The sequence below is a fragment of the Chanodichthys erythropterus genome, chromosome 15, assembly GCF_024489055.1.
Source record: "Chanodichthys erythropterus isolate Z2021 chromosome 15, ASM2448905v1, whole genome shotgun sequence".
NCBI lineage: Eukaryota > Metazoa > Chordata > Actinopteri > Cypriniformes > Xenocyprididae > Chanodichthys > Chanodichthys erythropterus.
The window spans coordinates 22294839-22320574 of NC_090235.1; the positions used below are offsets into that span (position 1 = coordinate 22294839).

Consider the following 25736-nt stretch of genomic DNA (forward strand, 5'->3'; position numbering starts at 1 on the left):
AATGGACAATGACAACCATAGTTACCTAAAACATAAAATAAAAATGAATAATTTGTGAAGTAAAATAAAGTAATACTGGATTTAGTCTGTTTGATGATTGGTGGCTCATACCAAGTTAACGCATGTTGAGTGTATTCATAAATATGTTAAAAATTGTATCAAACTTGGAAATCTGCTACATATTTGGTAATATAATTTGGTAACCGTGGTACATTTTTAAATATACTCTATAACTACTCAGTATGTTGCACACAAAATGTAGCAACCACTTGATCTGGGATATCAGGTTTTTAAGTATTACCACTAATTGCTCATACATTGACGCTGTATTGACACTCAGTTAAATGCCTGTGCTGTGCTGTGCTGGTTTCTAAACCTCATCAATGCTCCCATAGCTTGACTCTAATCGTGATAATAGTTGATCTTAATGGCTAATGATTCCAGGTGCAGTGACATCACCACCTTGCTGCACAGAGGATGAAATGCATTTTGTTCTGTACTCTCTCTGCATAGGGCATCGTTATGGAGCTCTTGTGTGGTTCTCCCTCTGTTGGCACTCACGTGGATGTCAGCTGTGCTGGCCATCACAGACCGCCGATCAACCCTCTTCCAGGTGCTCTTCGCCGTCTTTGACTCAGTCCAGGGATTCGTCATCATCACCGTGCACTGTGCCATGCGCAGAGAGGTCAGTGGGTTACTTTTTTTTACAACCCTAATGCTGAATGTACTGGGGTCCAGTGAAGGATAGAAGCCAAATTTGTAATAAATGTTCTTAGGGATGTCCGAGCGAACATGCTATCTTAGGATATTAATTTAATATAGTATTAATTGTATTAAATTAAAATATAAGTTTGGCGTCAGTAATATTTTTTTGAAAAGAATCAATATTTTTATGAAATTATAGGATGCACTTAATTCATCAATAGTTCTTTTCAACTGTCTATTAAAAAAAAATTAAACCAATGGTAGTGTGTGTGGGTATATATATATATATATATATATATATATATATATATATATATATATATATATATATATATATATATATTATGTGTGTGTGTGTGTGTGTGTGTGTGTGTGTGTGTTTAATGTGCTTTAACGTGTTAATTTAATTATTTATGGAAAAAACTGCATTAATACATTTAACGTACTGGCCCCGCACCAAATCTAGAGCCTGAGAGCCTATAGAAAGCAGTTAGAATGCCCTGAAAATGTAAGATATCAGGGCAAAAATGCCCCTGTGTGCCCCTGTCTCATATTTATATCATATGATTTATATCACAGGAGTAACAAGCGCAATAACACATGAGTGTGGTTATCCCCAATAGCACAAGTGCAAATGTATATGATTTTATACAACAGCTCAATAATGTTAATACTGTATTATTTTAGACACAGCATTGTTTATTTTTGCTCAATTTTTCCAACAAAAATATTACCATTAAGCCAGAGCAGAACTGTTGTGTCTCCGAGCAACACACAGCAGTGTTTCTGAATGAGTCCGCATTTTGAACGAATCATTGAACCCATTCATAAAGAGCGCCATTTACTTCATTCATGAATGAATCAGCCATTTATTTGAATCGAATGAATGAATGACTCAATGGCTTACTCATTAAGACATTTAGCGCCACCTACTGGCAGTTTTAGTTTCTTATTTAGAGTATTGTTTCATTAAAAAATAATTTCATATTTCCATATTAATAGTAAACCCATTAAAGAGATAGTTCACACAAAAGTGAAAATTCTGCCAACATTTATTCACCCTCATGGCCATTGAAGCCTAGTTTATGTGTAAAACATTATGTTAAAGCAAATAAAACATTTCTTTCTAAAGCTATTTTTTGTTCTTATTTAACACAACAATGACTTTAAATTATGTTTTGGGGATAATTTGTTTTGATGCGTGATTAATTTACAACGCTTGACAGCCCTATTTTATGTATATATACAGTGTCCTCCACAAATATTGGCACCCTTAGTAAATATGAGTAAAGGCGGCTGTGAAAATAAATCTGCATTGTTTATCTTTTTGAGCTTTCATTCAAAAAATTCACAAAATTCTAACCTTTCATTGAAGGAAAATAATTGAAAATGGGTGGAAACGCTCATTATGAAATATGTTTGTCTCTAGTTCATGTTGGCCACAGTTGTTGGCACCCAATTATTGCAATCTCCTTTTCCCAAAATAACAGCTCTGAGTCTTCTTCTATAATGCCTGATGAGTTTGGAGAACACCTGAGGAGAGATCAGAGACCATTCCTTCATACAGAATCTTTCCAGATCCTTCAGATTCCAGCTCCATGTTGGTGCTTCTTCTCTTCAGTTCACTCCACTCATTTTCTTTAGGTTTCAGGTCAGGGAACTGGGATGGCCATGGCAAAAGCTTAATTTTGTGCTCAGTGACACATTTTTGTGTTGGTTTTGATGTTTGTTTTGGATCATTGTCCTGATGGAAGATCCAACCACTGCCCATTATTGGATTTCTAGCAGAAGTGGTCAGGTTTTGATTTTTTATCTGTTAGTATTTGATAGAGCTTTTTCCCCCATTTTCAATTATTTTCCTTCAATGAAAGGTTAAAATTTTGTGAATTTTTTGAATGAAAGATCAAAAAGATAAACAATGCAGATTTTTTTCACAGCCTCCTTTTTTATAGCCTCCTTCTCCGTTGCAATATTTTGAAAGTGACATGTGAAGGTGAAGTATGGTAACTCCATTTAACCCATCAAAGTTACTGTACACACATTAGAAAGCATGAGTAGTGAACACACACACAAACTGCAAACCGTGGACACACACACCTAGAGCAGTCATTTTTGCTGTTGTGTCCAGTGAGTGATTGGGGGTTAGGTGCCTTACTCAAGGGCACCTCAGTCATTTCCTGCTGGTATTGAGAATCTAAACTACAACCTTTGGGTTACCAGTCTGACTCTCTAACCATTAGGTCATGACTGCCCCAATTATGTGTGTGTGATTAGCCATAACAATATAAAAAATAAAATTTGTGCCAGTTATACTGCCAGTCCTAGAGGACAGTCTGAGGTGTATTTAAATGGAGATTGCAGGAGGATTTTTATTTCAGTCCATTATTTTAAGGTTCACTTAGGAATGAAACTTGGCTTAGATCGCACACATAATCAATTTTTTTGAAATAGCATGCACTGCTTTCACGTAATAACGGGTTGATCTGAGCAGCCATAAATAAATCATCTTGTGAGTCAAACTATAGTCACACTGTAGCCAAAATGTGACAGTTTCAACTCTCCACCATGTACTGTGGTAACTTGGCTGACTTTCATGTATCTGGTAAATCAAAATATGCTGATGGAGTTTGAGAAGGGAGAGAGAAAATCAGTTCCAAATCGCTAAGCCATATATGTTAAATCAATATCGCAAAACCAACGGATTAGAGTAAAATAAATCCTGGTATTATTTTAGTAAATATATGAAAATCCCTGGCAAGGCTTTGATGTAATCCCTAATAGCTTTAGCAAAACAAGAGAGTGGAGTGGAGTTTGTGCACCGGATCCTTGCGCTATATGCAGTTTGATGTGCGAATTACACTTTGAAATGACTGAGGCAACAATGGAAAGGCAGCATTCATGATTAGCACAGGCAAATGAGTGGGGGAATAGTTTGTTCTCATGCATTAGTGAAGATAGAGAGTATCTAGAAGGCATGCCATCGGCTGTCACTCTGATACGTCTACAGCTTTGACTCAGCAGACAGTCATCCATAAACAAACTCTGAGAATGAGACCGTCTCTTGCTCTGTGTTGCGAAACAGCCTAGTGTTCCAGCACATCGTAATTTTAGTAGTGGGGAGGGAGGCAGACTGATTACATATTCTGGTCTAGGCCGGTGAATAGTGTTGCAGCATGATAACTCATGCTCAGTTGAATAGAAAGAGAAGGGATTTACTAAACAGTGCAGAGAATGTGCAGTCAATAAATAAAGTGTTTCTACAGCATATGCTTGATGCTATTCTGAGGACGCGAGTAGATTAAAGTGTCATTTGTTCAGCGTGTAACCTTTGCAAACCATAAAGGTCGTGGCAGATCAACCACTTGGGATATGTACAATATGTTGTAGAATTAACATGCGTCTCAATTGTGCCTCCAGTGAACACTTTGTCTAGAGGAGGGTCTGAGATCAGGCGAACCAAAGATGTTCTGTAAAGTCTTGTTCGTGTTCACTACCATTTAAAGGTTTGGGGTCAGTAAGATTTTTTTTTATGTTTTTGAAAGAAGTCTCTCCAAGTTCAGGTGGACTTGCTGGTGTGTTTTGGATCATTGTCCTGCTGCAGAACCCAAGTTCTCTTCAGCTTGAGGTCACGACATTGTCCTTCAGGATTTTTCGGTAGACAGCAGAATTCATGGTTCCATTTATCACAGCAAGTCTTCCAGGTCCTGAAGCAGCAAAACAGCCCCAGACCATCACACTACCACCACCATATTTTACTGTTGGTATGATGTTCTTTTTCTGAAATGCTGTGTTACTTTTACGCCAGACGTAATGGTGTCTGGCGTCACCTTCCAAAAAGTTCAACTTATGTCTCGAGTATTTTCCCAAAAGTCTTGGGGATCATCAAGATGTTTTCTGGCATTCTGAGACGAGCGTTTATGTTCTTTTTGCTCAGCAGCAGTTTTCGTCTTGGAACTCTGCCATGTAGGCCATTTTTCCCAGTCTCTTTCTTATGGTGGAGTCATGAACACTGACCTTAACTGAGGAAAGTGAGGTCTGCAGTTTTTTGGATGTTGTTGTGGGGTCTTTTGTGACCTCTTGGACGAGTCGTCGCTGAGGTCTTGGGGTAATTTTGGTCGGCCAGCCACTCCTGGGAAGGTTCACCACTGTTCCATGTTTTCACCATTTGTGGATAATGGCTCTCACTGTGGTTTGCTGGAGTTCCAAAGCTTTAGAAATGGCTTTATAACCTTTTCCAGACTGATATCTCAATTACTTTCTTTCTCATTTGTTCCTGAATTTCTTTGGATCTCAACATGATGTGTAGCTTTTGAGGATCTTTTGGTCTGCATCACTTTGTCAGGCACGTCCTACTTAAGTGATTTCTTGATTGCGAACAGGTGAGGCAGTAATCAGGCCTGGGTGTGGCTAGAAAAACTGAACTCAGGTGTGATGAACCACAGTTAAGTTATGTTTTAACAGCAGGGGGGGGCAAGAACTTTTTCCCACAGGGCCACGTGGGTTTGGATTTTGTTTTCCCTTAATAATAAAAACCTTCATTTAAAAACTGCATGTCGTGTTTACTTGTGTTATCTTTGATTCATATTTAAATTTGTTTGATGATCTGAAACATTAAAGTGTGACAAACATGCAAAAAAAATAAAAATCAGGAGGGTGGGGGCAAGCATTTTTTCACACCACTGTGTGTGTGTGTATATATATATATATATATATATAATATATATATATAATTTATTTATTTATTTTCCTGACAGTGTTTGATCAGTCGAATCAGAGTGCATTTCTAAGACATCAGTTTACACCAGTATTTAACTCTGTCCTCTTGTGACTGGATCTCCCGAGAGGGGCCTTTATCATGCATCCAGATAGTATAAGAAAATCTCAGTTATTATGTCTTTGTTGGCAACAAGAGCTCTGATCTTCCTAGTTAGGAGACACTGTGCTTTCACTTGGTCATTCTGTAGGCGTTGTGGCCATAAATCTGTATGCAAATGAGTGGCATCCCGTTGCTAAGGCTACACTGTCGTCAGGGGAAACAGCCTATCACATTGTCTTTTTTTCTTTTCTTTTCTTTTTTTTTTTTTTTTGATGAAAGGGAGTGTCTTCCTTCCTATTGTTGTAGAGCATATGCATTTGCAGTTATGTAAACCCTTCCTGCAGAAATGCAGACAGGCTCACTGCCATTTTTCTTTTACACTTGGGAATATAAACTAACATCAAAGTTTTTGGAGAAATTGCATATGGATGCCCTCTGTTGATTTACTAAGCTAACTAGATGAAACCAAAAGATTCTCCTGAGTGAATAGAAGCTGCTAGTGTCTTTAGGATATTTACTATCATCATTAGTTTCATGTTAACATGACTGTGGGAAGATATTCACCCCTCTTATTAATTTTTTGTCCTTATAGTGATATAACAATCTTAACTACCATTCTCACTACTGCTTTTATCCTTTCGGATCTGTGTTGACAGCATTCCAGTTTTCTGTTCTTTGTTTTTCCCCCTCTGCTGGAACCCTCTTTTGTCTCTCTTCGACCACACACATCTCATTTTCTGCCATTTTTCAGAAACTGGGAGAATGACAACCCTAACATTAGTGATTGACATCTGCAAAGCACGGTCTTGACAGACAACTAATCTACTGTGGTTCCATTCATATAGCACAAACTAACCAAACTCACTCTCAAAATTCAACTGTGACTCCTGAAATTTTAAGCAGTCACTATGGTTATAGAATGTAGTTGACACTCTCTTTTATAGCTGAAATTGTGTTTGAACACAAACAGGACTGACAACCATATTATGCTGCTGTATGATTGTCTTTATAGAGGTTTGAAATTATGATGTTTTCGTATTTGTTTGGTTGCTTTCTTGTTTTACCATATTGTTTCAAATATAAGACGACCCTGATTATAAGATGACCCCCCCCCCCCCCTTTTTTTTTTTTTTCAAAATGTACATTTTCGAAATTTTTTATAAAGAAAATGCTTTTATTTGGGAAAAAAATTCATATTGCTTATTTTTCATATTTAAATTTTTGTATTGAAATTATGGTAAATACTGGAAAAATGTACGGATGATTACATTTAAAAAATATAGCTGCAAGCAGCAATTACGGGGCCAAGCACAAAAACAGCACAAGAAGCCAGCCAACATGGCTGTGAGCATCAGACCAACAGCAGCAGTGAGCAATTAAAGACCTATTAAGATCATTTTAGGTAAAAGAGCTGAAAAATGATCAAAAATGAGGATTTACTGTTTCATCACTTTCGACCAATAGGTGGCGCTGTGTCCAAATTGTTGTCGTATGGTCAGAGTGAGGTGACAATAACACTTGCAAAGTTTGGTGTCAATATGTCAAAGCACTGAAGAGATACAGCGTCAAGAGTCGTTTTTGCATCATGCCTTGTAAATTTTGTTATAACTTTTGACCACAAGGTGGTGCTGGTCCGAAACTTCTCAGGCTCCTTCAGGGCATTGTCCTGATGAACCATACCAAATTTATGAATTTTGGTCAAACCCATCAGAAGTTATAAGCAAAAATAGCCATTATTCATATCTCCACTCCAGTAGGTGGCGCTGCGCCGAAACACTGTATGATGCCTCAGGTCATGCTTGTGATGACACGTACCAAGTTTGGTCTGAATATGATAAAACATTGCAGAGATACAGCTTCAAGAGTCATTTTTGCATCATATCTCAAATGTTTTGCTCTGGTATACGAAAACGGTTTGACTTATCAACTTGAAATCCATAACTTTTTGTCGGCATGGTCTGAAGATGATACGGTTCAATTTTGGTGAAAATCGGAGCAACGGTCTAGGAGGAGTTCGAAAAAGTAGGTTTTTAAAGTAAAACAATATGGCGGACAGGAATTTCAGCTGACTATGGCAAATTTGATATCTTTGTTCTCAGCATGACCCAAGGAATCTACTGAGACCAGTTTCATTACAATTGGTTAATATAGACAAAATATTAGCATTTTTGTAAATTTTGTTATAACTTTTGACCACAAGGTGGCGCTGGTCCGAAACTTCTCAGGCTGCTTCAGGGCATTGTTCTGATGACCCATACCGAGTTTCATAACGATACGCTAATGCGTTTGTAAAATACAGCATTTTAGCACAAAATTCAAAATGGCCGACAGCTAAAACGGCCAATATGGAAAAATTGGATATCATTCGACTCGGCATGATGCCCCGAATCCAACGAGTCCAAATTTTTGTTTTTTTGACAAACCCATCAGAAGTTATAAGCAAAAATATCCATTTTTCATATCTCCGCACCACTAGGTGGCACTGCGCCGAAACGATGCATGTTGCCTCAGGTCATGCTTGTGATGACATGTACCAAGTTTGGTCTGAATACGATAAAGCGTTGCGGAGATACAGCCTTATGTCTATTTTCGCAAGCACTACGTACAATTCGTTCACATGTTTTTCGAAAGCGGTTTGAGGAATCAACTTGAATTCCATAACTTTTTGTCAGCATGGTCTGAAGATGATCTGGTTCCATTTTTTTGAAAATCGGAGTAACGGCCTAGGAGGAGTTCGAAAAAGTAGGTTTTTCAGAAAATTCAAAATGGTGGAAAAATTTTCATGACGGAAAATGACGTCATAGGGTGCAATCGATTCGACTTGACCTAAGGAATCAGAGGAAAAAGGAATTTTGTTTCTAGCCCTTATGGTTCAAAAGTTATTAACATAAACATAAGTGCAACTTTGGACAGCTGGTGGCGCTAGAGGGATTGAGTTAGAGACTCCAAATTTGCTATGGACAAAGGTCAGACTGTCCTCTAACAGTGTGCCAAATTTCACAACTTTCCCGCAAGCGGTTCTATGGGCTGCCATAGACTTCAAGAGCGGAAGAAGAAACGGAAGAAGAAGAATAATAAGCGTACGGAACGCCAACAATAACAATAGGTGCCTAAGCACCTTCGGTGCTTGGCCCCTAATAATAATAAGCGTACGGAACGCCAACAATAACAATAGGTGCCTAAGCACCTTCGGTGCTTGGCCCCTAATAACCACTTGCTGGCATACCATAAAAATAACCTGCAGCTCATCTGAATTATATAACAATTAGGCTATCCATCTCATAGTGAAAACCATTAAAAAAAAATAATTAACAGTAGAGGTGAAATCTTAACACAGTTTTGAAATCTGGGTACAATCTTACACTTTAAAATCATGTACGGGAGAAGTTTGGTCCTGTCAGCTAGGGAGGCAAACTTGAAAGTCATGCGGCTCTAAGCTTTTCTTTCACTGTTAGCATTTTCCGCTCATGATCTTTTTATATTACATTCTGTTTTACGTGCATTTTGTGGGTGTATTATTGACATGTAAAAGTATAGACCCTGCATATAAGACAAACCCGTTTTTCAGATGTATTTCTAAGTAAAAACATTGTCTTATATGCGGAACAATACTGTATATTCCATTCTTTTAGATTTAAATTTGAGCTTCTGTGATTTACTCTGGTTGGTACCCATGTCTTCCCACCTCAGGTGCAGGATGCAGTGCGTTGCAGGATGGGTGGCTGCAAAGACGACAGTGAAAACTCTCCGGACTCCTGCAAGAACGGCCAGGTGCAGATCATGGTGAATAGCATTCCATTCCATCTCATCTCTCATGGGACTCTCAGAGGGTCGGCTCATCCTCTCTTAAACAGCATGGGCTACTATGTGTTTCAAATGGGATTTGTATTGTAAATCAGAGCAGGTGGCTCGCCAAATGCGAAAGACTATTACAGAAGGTTGAAAATCTTGGTCAGCTCCCAACTATACTTTTTGCGCAGTTTCTAGTATTTAGATTGAAGTTGTACAATATGTGTTAGCATTGCACATGATGAAATAAGGTTGAACTAGTTATAAATAAATTGACAATATATAATTAAACTTTATACAAGAAAGCAATCAAGCACGTCAGTAACATATTTAGCACTTATAACCTTATGGGGCAATTTCATATCGCTTTTAACTCCTTTACCCAGTGCCCTGCAGTGATTTGTTCATGTCAAAGACTAGACTTGCATGTAGCCATGGTAACTACAGCAGGAACTCTCCAATTGTGTGTGTGTGGATCGGTTTGGATGAGAGGGATCGCCGCCCCTGCAGGTCTGCTCCACCTTTTCACTTTCTCTCCTCAGCTCACCGCTCACTTTTCCTCTCTCTCTTCCTTTTTCTCCGTTCTGCCTCTTTGCCGGCAGAGGTGCCCACACCGGCCAAGCCTCTACAGTCAGGAGCAGTGCAGCTCACTCCGATATTCACCTGGGTGCTGCCAAGGCTGCCACCAAACCTGCCCCGCCCACCCTCCTCTAGCCTTGGCCAATCACAGTCACGGACACAGCCATAACCATACCCACATTCTCAACCAGAACCACACTCAGGCTCTGAACCACACCCACCTTCTCAATCACAACCACGCCCACGGCCTCAACCACAACCACGTCCATGCTCTCAACCACACTCTCGACAAAAACCACACTCACACCCTGAACCACAACCACATGCATACACTCAACCACAACCATGCCCACGTTCTCCACCAGAGCCAGAGCATAGTGCTGGAGCAAAATCATATGACCGTACGTCTCTGAAATGAACGTGATTGCATGTATTTGCTTTAGAGTTAGTGCTTTCAATGTTAGAGTGTAGCTGACAGCGTACTGTGAGCATATTAGCCTGCTAATTAGATAAGTGGCTAGCTGTCAGCAGACTTCAAGTTATAGGTAGTGCAAAGTAACTTAGTTTCAATGGCTGTGTAGTAGAACTTTTGCATAGTCGCAGGTCTCTTTTCTTGCCTTTTCCTTCAACTTCAACACACAGGTATATGCATACATACAAGTTGCTCTCACTGGGAATACTAAAATTGCTCCACAGTGTAATGCCCTGACTAAAGCTTTGTTTTGAACTCCTTTGAGAGTCAATTCTTTTGGCAGCAATAGCCAACGCTGCATTCAAATGAAGGCCTGGAGTTAAAAAGAGCTGCTCTGGGACGGACGTTTTCAGTTTGCCCTGAGGGATGCAGTCAGTTTGTGTCCATTGTACTGTATCTTTTTTTAAAGGTCCTACCCTCTTTTGATAAAAATAATGTGCTTTTGTTTGGAAAGTCAAGTCAAGCTGTGTCAGACTGCAGTATGCTAATTTATTTTCACTTCGCTTCATTGTAATTAGTGCTGGTGCTAAGGGATCTGCTTTTCATTGTAGAGGTGTTGCAGATGTGTTGCATTAAACTAGGACTTTGTCGAAATACTGTGTGGTGATTGCTAAAATGAACATTTTGTTTCTTTTTGATGGACTTAAACCACCATATACTGTCTGTAACTGCGCTCAGCTCCACCCTTCACCATACCAAAGCTGTTTGACTGTATGTAAATTATCAAGAAATGGCATCTATATAAACACTTATGGACAGCTTGTCATTTGTAACAAGCTTTAGTAATCTTTCCTCTGTCCTTCATTCACCTCAACAGACGGACTTTGAGAAAGATGTGGACTTGGCGTGTCAAACGGGTAAGTATTTCTGGACCCTCCATTTTGCCTTTCACTATCGCTGTCGTACCTCTTTGCTTTCTCTTTCTTGCACTTTCCTCACCGTTTCTTTCACATTGCCCTGGTTCTAATGCTGTTTAGTTAAGTTTGTTAATGTAAAGTTAACCCTGCACATCGTTGTCTCTCCCTCACTTGCAGAGAGAGGACACCCATGTAAGTCTCACACTTAAGTTGGAACATACCTGTTTGTATGCCATTTGTGTTAGACGATAGTTTGTTATTTTGCAAAAATGTGCATGATTGCTCTTTGATTACCATACCCTTATCATCTTCAGCATACTAGGGCATTCATTTTAGCTTGGATACATTTTTGGTCAATTTTGTGGATGAGAAACTGCCATTATTATAATATTAACCTTACAAAATTCTAGTAGTTTTTAAATCAAAGGAAAGTTTTTTTGTTTTTTTTTTGTTTTTGTTTTTTTTATGTGTAAGTTATTTTTTTATTTAAGGTTTTTTCCCATTTCGGCTATTGACAGTTATGCGACCTTATAAATGATGTATAAAATGGTTAGACCTTTACGGCTGATGGTTTTTCCCTTAGAGGTGCATGGCTTTGCCTGCTAACCCTACTTAATTCGACTGAACTCCTGCTGTAGGCACCAGCCTTTGCAACCGTCCAACTTTTGCATGCTGAGAATCCCAGATACTAACTCACCTGCCTGAAAAATGTTGTCCTTTCTTGCTCACACTGCCTTCTGCACCCCTTGACCCTTTCCTACTCTTCTGATCTCTGCATTGACATGCTTCATTTCTATGTAACTGAGCTCATTTTCCTTTGTCTCTTTTCCCATCATTCCCTCCACCGATCACATTCTCTCTCCACCCACATCTTGCTAACTCCGTCACTGCTTCAACCTCTCTCCAAAACATCTGGGTTCTATTCCTTTGGGAACTCCTGTGTAATCATCTTCTATCCCTCCCTTTTCCTTTTCTGTCATGTATCATTTCACCATCCAACTTTTGGTTATGATTGTTTACTCTCTCTATGCTCTTTGCCACTCTGTCCATCTGTGTGATCTTGTGCACTCGACCTCTGCTCCTGTCTCTTTCTTCTTCCCCACTTCTGTCTATCTGTTCTCTTTCTCTCTTCCTTTCTCCCCTACCTCAGTCATCTTTAAGGAGGTAAACACCTGTAACCCTGCTACCATAACTGGCACTTTATCCCGCATCTCCCTGGACGACGAGGACGACCCCAAGTTGGCAGCTCATCAGGAAGGCATTAATTTCAGCAGCCTGCCTGGGAACATCCCACCCCCTAACCTCCTGGTGCAGGTACCTGCTTTGGGTCCCTTGAATGAGCTAAGCGATCAGCCACTGAAGAAGGAGGTTAATGTGGAGCAACAAGGCCAGCATCAGCGATCCGGACCCATCTACCTGTGCACCGAGAGTGGGCTGGGTTGGGCCCGACCAAACCCTTCTTCCACCCAGGATTCAGCTGGTGGAGGTGGGGAAGGGGACTACATGGTGTTGCCACGTCGGACAGTCAGTCTCAAGCCCCCTCCTCCACCCCAGGATGAGGGGAAGCCCCTAAACATTACTGTAGATGACCCTCCTTTTCCTCCGCCCCCTTCACCTCTGACTCTGCATCCAGCTGAGAGCGAGGCATACCCCGCAGACTTTGCAGCTGTGGACCACATCAGCATGAACCTAAACCGCTCCTACGGCACGCTCAAACAGTTGCCGGCCCACACCGGGCACACGCACACCAACACCCACACCCTGCAGGTCAAGCAGAATCGTCCCTCTGTCCGGCAGATCCTCACCTCGGGAACGGTGGAGCGCACCAGAACCCTTCCCCGCAACCTGGGCAGCACCAACACCAGCCTCTCGGCTGGATCTTTGGAAGTAAGTAGGGGTTAAAGTAGGGGTTCATTCTTTCACAATCTAGAACAACCGTAGCTTCTGAATGTCCCAGGGTATTTTGGAAACCACCTGTGGTTTGCAATTGTGGTGTACAACCTAGGAGCACAATAGTGCTGTAATCTCCTGCCATTCTTGCCAGGAAAAAGGGAACTGGGGACCACATAACACAAAGAATCATGCTGTCAGGAAAATGTCAAGTAGATCAGTACAAAAAAAAAAAAAAAGCATCACAGAGATGAAACCAAGCATGAATGCAATGATTGCAAACACGCACCGACCTAAACACACAAACCCTTGAATCTTACCTAGCAACAGACAAATTACAATTAAAGGGCTAGCTCTCCCAAAAAAAAAAAAAGAAAATCGTCATCATTTACATGTCGTTCCCAATATGTATGACATTCTTTCTTCAACGGGGTCAACGGGGTCCAAAATAACACTAGAACCCATCGACACATTCCGCTGAGGAAAGAAAGTCATACATGTTTGGAATGACATGAGGGTGGGTAAATAAAAATTGTTGGGTGAACTGTCCCTTTAAGGTGTTGTTACAGGAGAGCAATACCTGTTACAGGAGAGCATTACCAAGGCTGATTTATATTATTAGTAATGTCTCCTTTCATTTTGGTGCTGGATGATGGTACGTCATCTGTAGTGCCCGAGACGCCATGCATACTGATCATCTAGCAACTCTCTCATCAGTCCGTCACAGGAATGCATTCAGGTGTGCCTTCTATACCCAGAGTCCCCTGTCAACATGCTGTTACACAACTTGGTGACTGCATCGGGGTGGATGTGTTTGTATGTGTGTGCAGTTGCGCTTCTCTCTATAATTACACTACAGCCCCACAAGGAGGGACAGCAGATGGTGAGAGAGAAACAGCCAGAGGAAGTGCCTGAGAGAGCCTGCATTCCTTCATTAAATAACACAAAACCTTCCTGTTCTCTCTCCAACACATAGTTCTTGGGGCTGGGGCAAAAATTTCTAACTAAAGTCAGTTGTCAAACTTAAAGTCAACATGAAATTAGTAGGTTCTGTTTCTGTTTTTGCACAAATAAAACAGTGTCCTTCATCAAAATGTAAAAACTTGCTCTGCATCTAAAACAAGTAGTGCCTGAAACTCCAAATGGAAGTGAATGGAAGTGCTTAAGCTTTACAAAATGTTGGATTCAGGAGGTCAAACAAAATATTTATTATTTTTGAACAGTGATGTTTGCTGCTTTCTAGCAATAAATATCATCAGTAAAATTATACATTTTATAAATTGAAACACTAAAAATAAAAGTCTATATAATATGATAACAATACAATAATACACCAGAATGGTGCATCATATATTGGAAGTGAGGCACGTAACTGCTTTAAGCTTTCGTTTATAAGGCCTAGTTAGTTTGGGGCCAAATGGCAATTGATTAACTTATATTTCCCATAAATGAACGTTTTTGAGCATTTTCCCGCCCTTAAATACCTGATTCACTCTGAAATAAATCACATTACGGAAGTAAAATAGGCTATTAATTTCATGTTGACTTGAAAGCATGCTTTTTTAATGTTTTGTTAGCTGACCACCTACGAAATACAGTCAATGTTTCCCATTCATATTCTCTTCCTAGCTCTATTTCACACACTTACTCATAAGTGCCTGTATTGCAGCAGGTTGTTAGAGTTTATATCATTTTGCATATCATTTTCATATCAATCATCAAGCTGGAAAGGTTGCAATACACCAGTTTTAAAACTTTACTTTTCCTCTAAAGAACTCACAGACTCAAGTTTGGCGATGTAAGGTTGGGGTCACAAAGGTTCCTGGGTATTGATATTTTAGTGGGCTTGAACACTTCGGGGTCTGTAGTGCTTTGGCTTATTGTCACCTAACCCACCAGTAACTTTACTTTGTCAACAATTAACTTCTCTCACTTTAAACAAGGTACACAACGTGACTCAGTCTCATCCTCCCTTTGTGAATAGCAAAGTAGCATATGCCCAGGTATTGACTGGTTTGTGTTCTGTGAGTTTGAGCTTGTGACATATTGCCGCAGAATGTGTACAGACACTATTGGTTAACTGCATTTGTGAATGTGTTTTGAATAACTTAAACTCTTTTTATTGCATCACTTATATGACATTTTAAAGCCTCAATTACAGCAGGAAATAGAAATATTCTGTTTGCTTTTCAGATTGACATACAGATGTAGGAAACCTCTCAAAAGTCCATGTGACACTTAATGGACCTTAAAGCTACAGTGCCAGGGTCCAAAATGAATGCACAAAAGTGTAAATTAATGTAAATAAAAATCGTCTTTGCCATGTAACATATAGCCTATTTGTTTTAAGAATGATATTCTAACCCTTGCCAATGTGTGAGCAGTTCACTATAGTCTATAAAGTCATAAAATCGTCTTCTAAAGAAACATTTGTTAGTTGATTCACATGTCCTCAGACTTTAAAAGTTTATATATTATGCAATTGATATATTACATCAGCGGTTTATATATTTTCCTACGGAACTCCATGTGATGTCACTGTCCTAATCCTCGTATTAAGTCATTAAAATGAAAAAATAAGGTGGGGAAATTGTTCCTCGCCACAATAGGTCTTCAGAATTGTGTGACAGTTGTCTTGTCACTGAGAGACACAGATTGGCTCATCCTGAATGTGTTGCTACACTCTTAGGTCATTAATGTGCTAGGAAAGGTAGCTAATCACATTTTCCAAGGAAAAATATATATTCTCAAAGGATAACACTGTCGATTTTTCAACCAGCTTTGACATGGAAAAAGAGTACACATTCTTTTACATACTGTTTACTACTATACTACACTTTCAGGGCTAATAAGAAATATTTATTGCCAGATGGTTTTCTCAGCTGACAATAAAGTTATTTTTGGACTCTGTACATGCAAATTGCACCATGCAGATGTGCAAACAAAAATTGTTGGAACTGAGCAGGTTCCTTCTGAGCAAGTGGTTTTAGCTGTTTACATAAGATTAGAGATCTTACAAACTGAGGCATAATACAAAATATTATGCCATTTTCCAAACATACCACAGCTTCTGCTGTTTACAGTATGTGCAGACGCATACTTTTTTTTTAATATCAAAGGCTAAAATAATCATTACTGATACTGTTTTATGGAGGAAAAAAATGGTTGTTAACATCAGTGTCAGGCTTATTTAAACGGTTGCCAGTTAAACAGCCTAAAATTATGTGATTTTACATATTACATTAGATGTAACATATTTTAGATACATAATGTGGGAAGCACACATTACAGTATCTTATTACTCTCAGACGACTTTATTTGTGGTGTTTGTTTTTTTTTGTTTGTTTTTATTTTACATGGATATTTTTATTTATGCACACTGTAATGCTGTAACACTGCTGTTATGCAGTAAGACACCACCCCACACCCACCTGTGAAGGTGAATACCCCCTATCCTGTATGTTTATGCAGAAGTTCTGTTTGAAACCAAACATGAAAACACCCACTGGAAAAACAGTTCAGTCAGCTGAGGTGTATAAATGCTCACTGCACCTGCATGAGACAAATGCGTCATGGGCGCCAGAGCCGAAGTTTACTCAGGTGCTGAAAGATGTGCACTTGTGATTGATGGTGTCTTCTCTCCCCCTCCCCCTTCCCCCAGAGGAAAAGAGTACGGTACTCTGAGCTGGACTTTGAGGTAAGACCCCGTCCCCATCTGTCCTTAGACTGGTGTTTGTGCTTTTGTCCAACATTAGCTAGAGATTTTAATGGATTCACAAAGGAGCCAATGATAGTTGCCGCACTGGTGCTTGTTTCCCCCATCATGCATTTAGTATATTAGCAACAGTCCTACCCATGGCAGAACTGCTCATTGTTTCACATGCCTTGATTCCTTCAGCATTATTTCAAAATAGGGTGACTGCATATTCCACTTTGGCAGGTTTTTTATACATATGTATTGTTTTTTATTCGTCATTTGTAATATATATATATATATATATATATATATATATATACACACTACCGCTCAAAAGTTTGGGATTGGTAAGATTTTTTATGTTTTTAAAAGAAGTTTCATCTGCTCACCAAGGCTGCATTTATTTAATTAAAAATACAGTAAAAAACAGTAATATTGTGAAATATTATTACAATTTAAAATATTTGAAAATGTAATTTATTCCTGTGATGCAAAGCTGAATTTTCAGCATCATTACTCCAGTCTTCAGTGTCACATGATCCTTCAGAAATCATTCTAATATGCTGATCTGCTGCTCAAGAAACATTTATTGTGTACAGATGTACAAAATATTTGTGTACAATATTTTTTTCAGGATTCTTTGATGAATAGAAAGTTCAAAAGAACAGCATTTATTTGAAATATAATCTTTTGTAACTTTATAAATGTTTTTACTGTCACTTTTGATTGATTTAATGCATCCTTGCTGAAAAAACAAAAATTAATTTCTTTAAATTCTTCTCAAAAAAATAAAAATAAAAATTATAACTGACCCCAAACTTTTAGTTGAAGGTAGTGTATAATGTTAAAAAAGCTTTGTATTTCAGATAAATGCTGTTCTTTTGAACTTTCTATTCATCGAGGAATCCTGAAAAAAAAAAAAAGTACACAACTGTTTTCAACATTGATAATAATAATAAATGTTTCTCGAGCAGCAAATCATCATATTAAAATGATTTCTGAAGGATCATGTGACACTGAAGACTGGAGAAATGATGCTGAAAATTCAGCTTTGCATCACAGAAATATATATATATATATATTAGGGGTGTGACGAGATCTCATGCCACGAGAGATTAAAATGTGACAAGATATCTCTTTGAGGTGAAAAGCTGTCTCATGATATTGCCATGATGGAGTATGAGGGTGAAATTAGGATAGAACATGCCACCGCTATATTTACATTACGCCTCCACTGTCGTTTTGCTTTTTATAGAAATAAAAAACATTTAATTCAGTTGGATAACAGTCGCTTCAATCCCATCCAGCTCATCCAACACAAGCTGCAGAGTCGTACATATTGCAGCAGGATTCAGAGCTCACTTATCTTGTGACGAGATGACTGACAACACCATGGCGGAGGATTTGTTGCCCAACAGAGCCTAAGCGTCTGATAAATGTCTTAAATTGTAAAATACACGCTCAGCACAGCCGCACACAGAGTACGAACAATTGTGTAAGTAAAACGCGAGGACGCATTCAAACATAATTTCAATACCCCGCATTTTGAAAGTGGCTCTCTGATGCATGCAAATATCTCCCAGTTTGAAAGCTGTCGTAGGCTGGGCTGTGTTACCATCTCTTAGCTCTGAATCATATTTGAAGATAAATGTGGCCTCTATTTGCACTTTGAATATTCAGAGAGTTCTGTGACATATTGTTTGCACTTAATAAGGCTAAGAGAAAACTTTTTTTTTCTATGACCAGTTTGTGGAAAGGCGTTCAGTTAGGAGGACAAAAGATGTAGAGGCTCATAATTCATGTACACTAAGGTCTGAAGAAACTTGTATGAAATCATACAGGAGAGAAGCCAGTCAGTTGAGTTTGTACAGTGCTTGAGTATTGTTGTCTTTTACTGCATATGATAATTCATAATCAGAAAGTAGAACTGAAATGACATTGATTACAAGATGATTAGTTCAAACATTTCAAATGCACTATTTTTCTAGTCATGTATGTCTACACTGTGTAAAAATCTCGTCTCGTTCTCGTGAACTCAATCTCGTGTCTCGTCTCATCTCGTGAGCTGTCTCATCACACCCCTAATATATATATATATATATATATATACATCTTTCCTGTTGTCCATAAGTCCAAGTAATAATAGTATAATAGTAGTAGTATTACATTTACTGTGGTTTGCATTTCAGAAATCTGCTCACCTTATTTCAAAATGACATCTTTGATATGTCATCCAAATGCGTGTTGTATAATGACTAAACATGACACCACATACAAAAATGTTTCTGAATACAGAATAATCAAGGCTGCAGAAACACTGAAACAGTGTAGAGCTCTTTAAGTGTGGAGTGAGTGGCATTAGTGTGTGTGAAAGAGATAAACGGCATAATGAGACGAGTAGAGATTGCACGTGTATGACTGAGGCAGCCTGGGGGGCACCTCCATGGAATGATCAAATGGCAGGATCCAGCAAATCTCCAGTCTAAAGCCTCTCAATCCATTTTTTTTTTTTTTTTTTCCAGAACACATTTGTGTGCTTTTAAACTTGCTGTTCTTCAATTATGTTTGAAAGCTTAAGTTAAGTTATGACTGGATATTTGCTCTCCCGTATGGAGGCTTCTTCTCAAACAGAGGTATGTCTTGTTACTAACACATTCAGATGCTTTTAGAGCTTCATAACCTTTTCCATCCTACTCAATACTGCATGAGATCTCCCTCCTGTCCCAATAAATAAATTAGGGTTGTCAGGTGACAAAACAATTTCAAATTTTTGTTGTTACAGTGATTCATTTCAAAATGCAGATTAGCTTTACAATAAATGTAAATGCATAATATAATTTGTGGTGCATTTAGTTTTAATGGATTAAAATCCTCTCTAAAAAGAAAACAAAATATTCAAATGAAATCTGTATTGCACTTGTGTACAAATATAAAATAAATAGTTCGTCTCCCAGCCCGAATAAACAGCTCTGTTTTGCTGGTTTGGAGTTTGCTGGTCAGGCTGGATTGTTGTGTGCTGGTGCCCGTATTCTGACTAGTCTTTAGAATTCGCACTGAGCAGAATGAATTTAAACAGGTAAATGTGTTACAATTTAAAATGTATACAATTTAAATGTTTTCTAATAATGTACATATTTAAAGTATTAGTTCACTTTCAAATGAAAATTACCCCAATGATTTACTCACCCTTAAGCCATCCTAGGAGTATATGACTTTCTTCTTTCTGATGAACACAATCTGAGAAATATTAATAAATATCCTGACACATTCCGAGCTTTACAATGGCAGTAAGCGTTACCAAATGAGTATGAGCTGAAGAAAGTGCCTTCCGTATTCAAGTTACGAAGAAAGTGTAAACTGGTGTCGCGTCAGTTATACTTTTACCGTAAGTTGAATAGGGAAGGCGTAGTCCGTAATGTAAACTTTTTGAATTGTAAGTTTTAGACTTTCCTCGTAAGTAGAATGCGGAAGGCGGTCTGGCAGAAGTGACATATTTTACTTCATAACTTGTTATATATGGAAATTTTGTTTACACTAAAGCATCACTTCGCCTCAGAAGGCCTTTATTGGATGGATGGATGTGGATGGAGACACTTTCTTCAGCTCATACTCATTTGTTAACGCTTACTGCCATTATAAAGCTTGGATGTGTCAGGATATTTATTAATATTTATCCAATTGTGTTCATCAGAAAGAAGAAAGTCATACTGTACACCTAGGATAGCTTGAGCGTGAGTAAAGCTTGGGTTAATTTTCATTTGAAAGTGAACTAATCCTTTAACTTTGGTAGCCCTAAAATAAGTAGATCTTTAGATAACTGTTTACTGAAAACAAAAATAATTGATAAACAAGTTCAAAATTCCATTTTTGCTTAGAAATCAACACCATCATATGGATGTTGAAAGGTTAAAGAAAAACTGTCATGTCAGCTCTGTGTGAATACCAGCTGTGACTACAAACAATGTCTCTGAGGCAAGCCATTTCACTCGACGACCATGTTTGAAAAGTCTCTCGGGCAGCTATTTCAGGCATTCAAGTACAGCCTCAATATCTTTGAATGGGGAAACATCAAAAAGCTGTTTACCAAACTTACCGATAAAATTCATGAAATCACAGATGACATTTGATAACAACCTCATAAATTTTGTTTCTAAACAAAAAACTTTTTCAGGCTCAACCATCCAATGCGCATGTGCAGTCACTGAACACTTACTGTTTCTATAGCAAGTGGAGCTTCTAAAGGCAGCTGCAGTGACGCGATGACTTTACCAATTGGCGATTGGCTCTTTTATTTAGAAGGCGGGACTTATTCTGCCATATTGTGTGTCTTTTCTACAAAACAGTCCAGCCAGCTTCCAACCACCTCCATTTAAATCTGGGAATTGGTGGAAGTGTCTGTAAGTAGGAAATGATACCGACCAGAGAGCTTTAACATTGCTTGATAGCCATCAGTTTTATTAACCAATCAGAACACCACCCTTCAAGAGGATGAGTGTTTATTGTCACCCCAGTCTTGCGGTTTAACTCGATCACCATCAACACAGCTCCTCCCTGGCCTTCCCTTTCTTATTTTTTTGCTTTTGTTCCTTTTGTTTTTTTTTGTTTGTTTTTCCACTTCCTTACAGAAAGTGATGCACACTCGCAAAAGACACTCAGAGCTGTACCATGAACTCAACCACTCCACCAAGTTCCACACCATAGACAGGTATAACAGGGATCCTGCCATGTCCTCCTTCAAGGTAAGACCCCTCTAACCTGCAAACCCCACACTTATACCCGTCCCTGACATGTTAAAATCATACACCACCCAAAGCACCAGTTCAAGTGAAATAATCTAACCCTGTGCTTGCAAAAATCCTGTATATTTGCGTTACAAAGTTACTAATGAATCACCATGCTCACACGTGCACCACTGCAGGAGTTTTAGTAACTGGAGTACTAAATAGTTTACTTAAACCTGAAACACTAATGACATTTCCATAAATAATTTGTTACCTGGGAGGCAGAAAACTTCTTGTTTTGAGGACATATTAATGTATTTTTAACCTTCTTTAAAAATCCATTTAAACTGCGCTTTAAAATTACAGGGATTAAAATTCATAAATGATTTAGAGAAAAACGCTCAAAATGAAAATTCTTTAGTGAACTTTTCTTATATATATATATATATATATATATATATATATATATATATATATATATATATATATATATATATATATAATGTACATACTAGGGGTGTAACAGTACACAAAACTCACGGTTCGGTACGTACCTCGGTTTTGAAGTCACGGTTCGGTACAGTTTTCGGTACAGCAGGTGGAGAGAAAACTAAACATAAAATTGCTTTTTTTTATTATTAAACAGAGGTTTACTGAAAAAATTGTGTTTTTGTCTTTAAATATATTAAATTAAAACTAAAAGTTTCTTAAGGATAAAAAAATGATCTCTGCTAATGCTATAAACTAATTAGGGAGCCCTAACTTGAAAGAAGCCCAAACTATTAGCCTAAATTCAATTGCTTTTTATTTTTAGATGAAATAATCAACACTCAAATAACAAATTGTATGCAAACCTGTAAGCTGCACCTAAGGCAGTTTTTGCATTAACTTCTAAATGTTTTTACTCCAATTCGTTGTTGAAATATAATCATTTCTACACAGTGGCTGTTATTTTAACATCAGATTTATTTAAACATACATTAAATAGCCTAATCAGGATATCACTAAAAGATTAAGTAAAATAAAGAATATATTGGCTAATACAGTGCATATATTAAGCGAAAGAGTTCATTTCTCTAGCGAACTAACAAGCTGTGAACAAGAATGGCTTTTCTGAGGTAAATGCATCATGACATATTGTTGAATACGGACGCTTTCATTGATGTCTTTCCACCGTTGAAACACTGAATGAGCGATTACATGAGATATGACCGTTTCAGTAAGTTGTACTGAATCTTGCAACATACCTTCAGATGTTCTTTCATGTTTATTCTGTAACTAGTATTAAGGAGGAAGAGATGAACACGTTCACTTGCGCTCCGCGCTCGCGCTGCCGGTTGAACTGAGGCGCCTGTACAGTGATCTGTCACCCCACATCAAAGCACGTCAAAATGGCATTTTCTGTTTAAACTTCATGATTTCGTGGACAGAATTTGAAGGATGACACTTTGTTTCTTATCGAAAGTAACAAAACGCAGAGCTTATTGCGGTTATTGGTGGTGAATATTGGTTGCAATGTAATGCTTCGGTACACACGTGCACCGTACCGAAAGCCCTGTACCGAAACGGTTCGGTACAAATACGTGTACCGTTACACCCCTAGTACATACATATTATCAATACAGTGAAAGTCAGTGGGGTTCAGTGATTTTTTTGGACCCCTATAACTTTCAGTGTATGGACAAAAACATGTTTAAAAAAAATATACAATAAAAAGAATGGCATGAGGAATGACATGAGGGTGAATAAATGATGACAGGATTTGTATCTTTGGGTGAACTGTCCTTTTAAAAAATTGTAAAAAAAATAAAATGATGGGGAGTTAACAGTTTGTATTCTGTTACTTGGATTAAAAAAAAAAAAAAAAACGTTTGAAAGGCAATTGTACATGCACCTGTTGTTTGGAAACATCTTTATCAGAGCATTCTCTGCTTTCCTTTTCCCCGAGCTAGCTAGCGTAAGCTAATTAATACTGTATTAATAGCTGGATCATATTCAGTCTCCAACCATTAAGCTTCTCTAAGTACACCTGCCTGCTGCAGCGCCGTCTCCTATCTGCTTTCCCTGGAAAGAGCTGACGGTTCATCTTTCCATTAGCCAGACTGCTGAATCTTTAATGTTCTATTAGAGGAAGGAGCATTGCAAACATCTATACGCCAGTGTCCAGAGGCTTTTGTCATTAAGATTTAAAAACAAATGCCCTCCGGATAATTACCTGTCTGCAATTTGTGTATACATTGGTGGCATTTGCCACATGCTCACTCACTTTTCATTTGGATCATGCTGTCTGCAGCCTCAGTTATGGCCCATTTTAGGCCTTTAGATCCTTGTGCTGCATTACTTTTCACCAGATGCGTGTCCTGGGGTGGCCCTGGCCACTGGAGTGATTTGATTGGCCACTCCAAAATTCTAAACTAGGGTTGGCCATCTCTCAAGTCAAGTCCTTGGCTTAAATCGGAGAAAAAAAAAAAAAAACATTTAGGTGAAGTCAGAGAAATGCGGAAATGCTGATTTGCACTTAAACTGATGCAGAACATGAAAGCATTAAAATACAGCAGAAAAGAAAACATACAAAGTTCTGTCATGAAACTCTAGATGGCACAGGCTGATAGGTCCTTAACTCGATCTGCTTGCAATCACATTATTCTCTAATAGGGCACAGCTGATTGGTTCCTGCTGTGTCAGTAGCCAATGATCTTGCTGCTCAACCTTCAAATGCTTGGTCAGTATTTGCTATAGCAGTTTGCAGCCCATTTTCAGAAACTCTCCACCTTCCTCAGCTCCACCTGTATAGATCTGCTACGGGTATTTTATTTATGCTATATTGTACAGCAGCAGCATGTCTTACTTGCTCACAGAAGTGTGTCATGTTTGTATTGGCAGTAGCAAGTCCCGTACATGCTCTGCAGCAGCAATAACCAACAGCAGCTGCAGCAGATCTATTCCATCAAAACCAAATATATCAACATTGTTATATCCATTACCATGCCAAACACTCAGAGAGTTGTCATGACAGAAATTTATTTTAATTTGTAATAATATATAAAATGCAACTTTATAATGTAATACATTTTATAATATATAATTAATAGAATAAAATTTTATTTAATTTTTTAGTCTTCCACATGAACTTTATTACTGTTTGTTGATTACAACAAGTGGCTAAAATTTGGCATTATAATAATAATAATTATTATTATTATTATTAGTGAAGATGGAATATGTTTCTCAACAATGAGTTTGTTCTTTACATGGGCCACCCCAGTCTAAATCATCTGGACACCCTGCTGTCAGAGATTCATGTTCTCACATTACAGAGGAACTCGTTCTATATAAATGTTTTGATGATATACAGAGTCCTTCTGTGACAGTATTGATGAGTCCTGACGCTTTTAGCATTTGCCTTTTGATTCCCAATGGGAAAGCAATTGCGGCATTAAATTATTTTGATTTCATTCCACAGGTCTTTGAATATGTTGACAATGCTATAATTACAGCAATAATGGTGTTCAAGAGAGTTTGAAAAAATAAAATTGCACATTTGTAATTATTCTAATAACCCAGTGCCTATAAAACAATCAGTTAACTGGATTTTTTCTTAAGGCCAGGACTGGTGTGAGTGATTTTCCACTGAGTGTTGGAAGAATTCATTCATAAAGTAGCTTTTTTCACATTTATGAATATAACACTGATCTAAAATACATAAATGCACTATTAAACTGCCTTTACAGTGGATCGTAATCCTGCTGGATTCAGCCATTCAACACGGCAGAATTTCCCCCTCAAGACGAATCTACCTCATGAAACCACATCTACCTCAAAAATTAAAGTTATGCTAAAAAGTGCCATGTCAGTAGTCTTTAAACCCCTCTAACAATCCGGCCACCTTCACAGGTTCCTCCTCCACCTCCACCACGACAATCCGAGCCTTTAACACGGAGAATGAGCTTCGTTTACAAAGAGAGCCAACGTAAGCATGTCAACCAGACCCTGTATTCCCAGCCCCGTGTGACAGGGCCTTGATTTATAGAGGCTCTCATTGGTGCAGTGTAAATCCTGTAGAGTCTAAGAGGTGTAGAGGACTAAATGTTGGGTGTTTTTTCACATTAGGTCATGTTTTCTCTGTGCTAACTCGGCGTGGAATATTCCCTGCGATGTTGTGATGTACTGCTGTAAATCACACAGCCTTGCTCTGTCATTGTGCTTGTGC

General features: G+C 38.4%; 1 protein-coding gene across 1 annotated transcript in view; it reads left to right on the top strand.

Annotated features, from left to right (window-relative positions):
• The window catches only part of adgrb2 (adhesion G protein-coupled receptor B2), a 349244-nt gene that overhangs the window by 314804 nt on the left and 8704 nt on the right, over positions 1-25736 (top strand). The window contains exons 25-31 of the mRNA XM_067410949.1: positions 514-685; positions 9212-9304; positions 11179-11218; positions 11396-11410; positions 12369-13105; positions 16770-16805; positions 21431-21544. Of these exons, the coding sequence (XP_067267050.1) occupies positions 514-685; positions 9212-9304; positions 11179-11218; positions 11396-11410; positions 12369-13105; positions 16770-16805; positions 21431-21544 (1207 nt within the window). The remainder of the gene's footprint in view (positions 1-513; positions 686-9211; positions 9305-11178; positions 11219-11395; positions 11411-12368; positions 13106-16769; positions 16806-21430; positions 21545-25736) is intronic.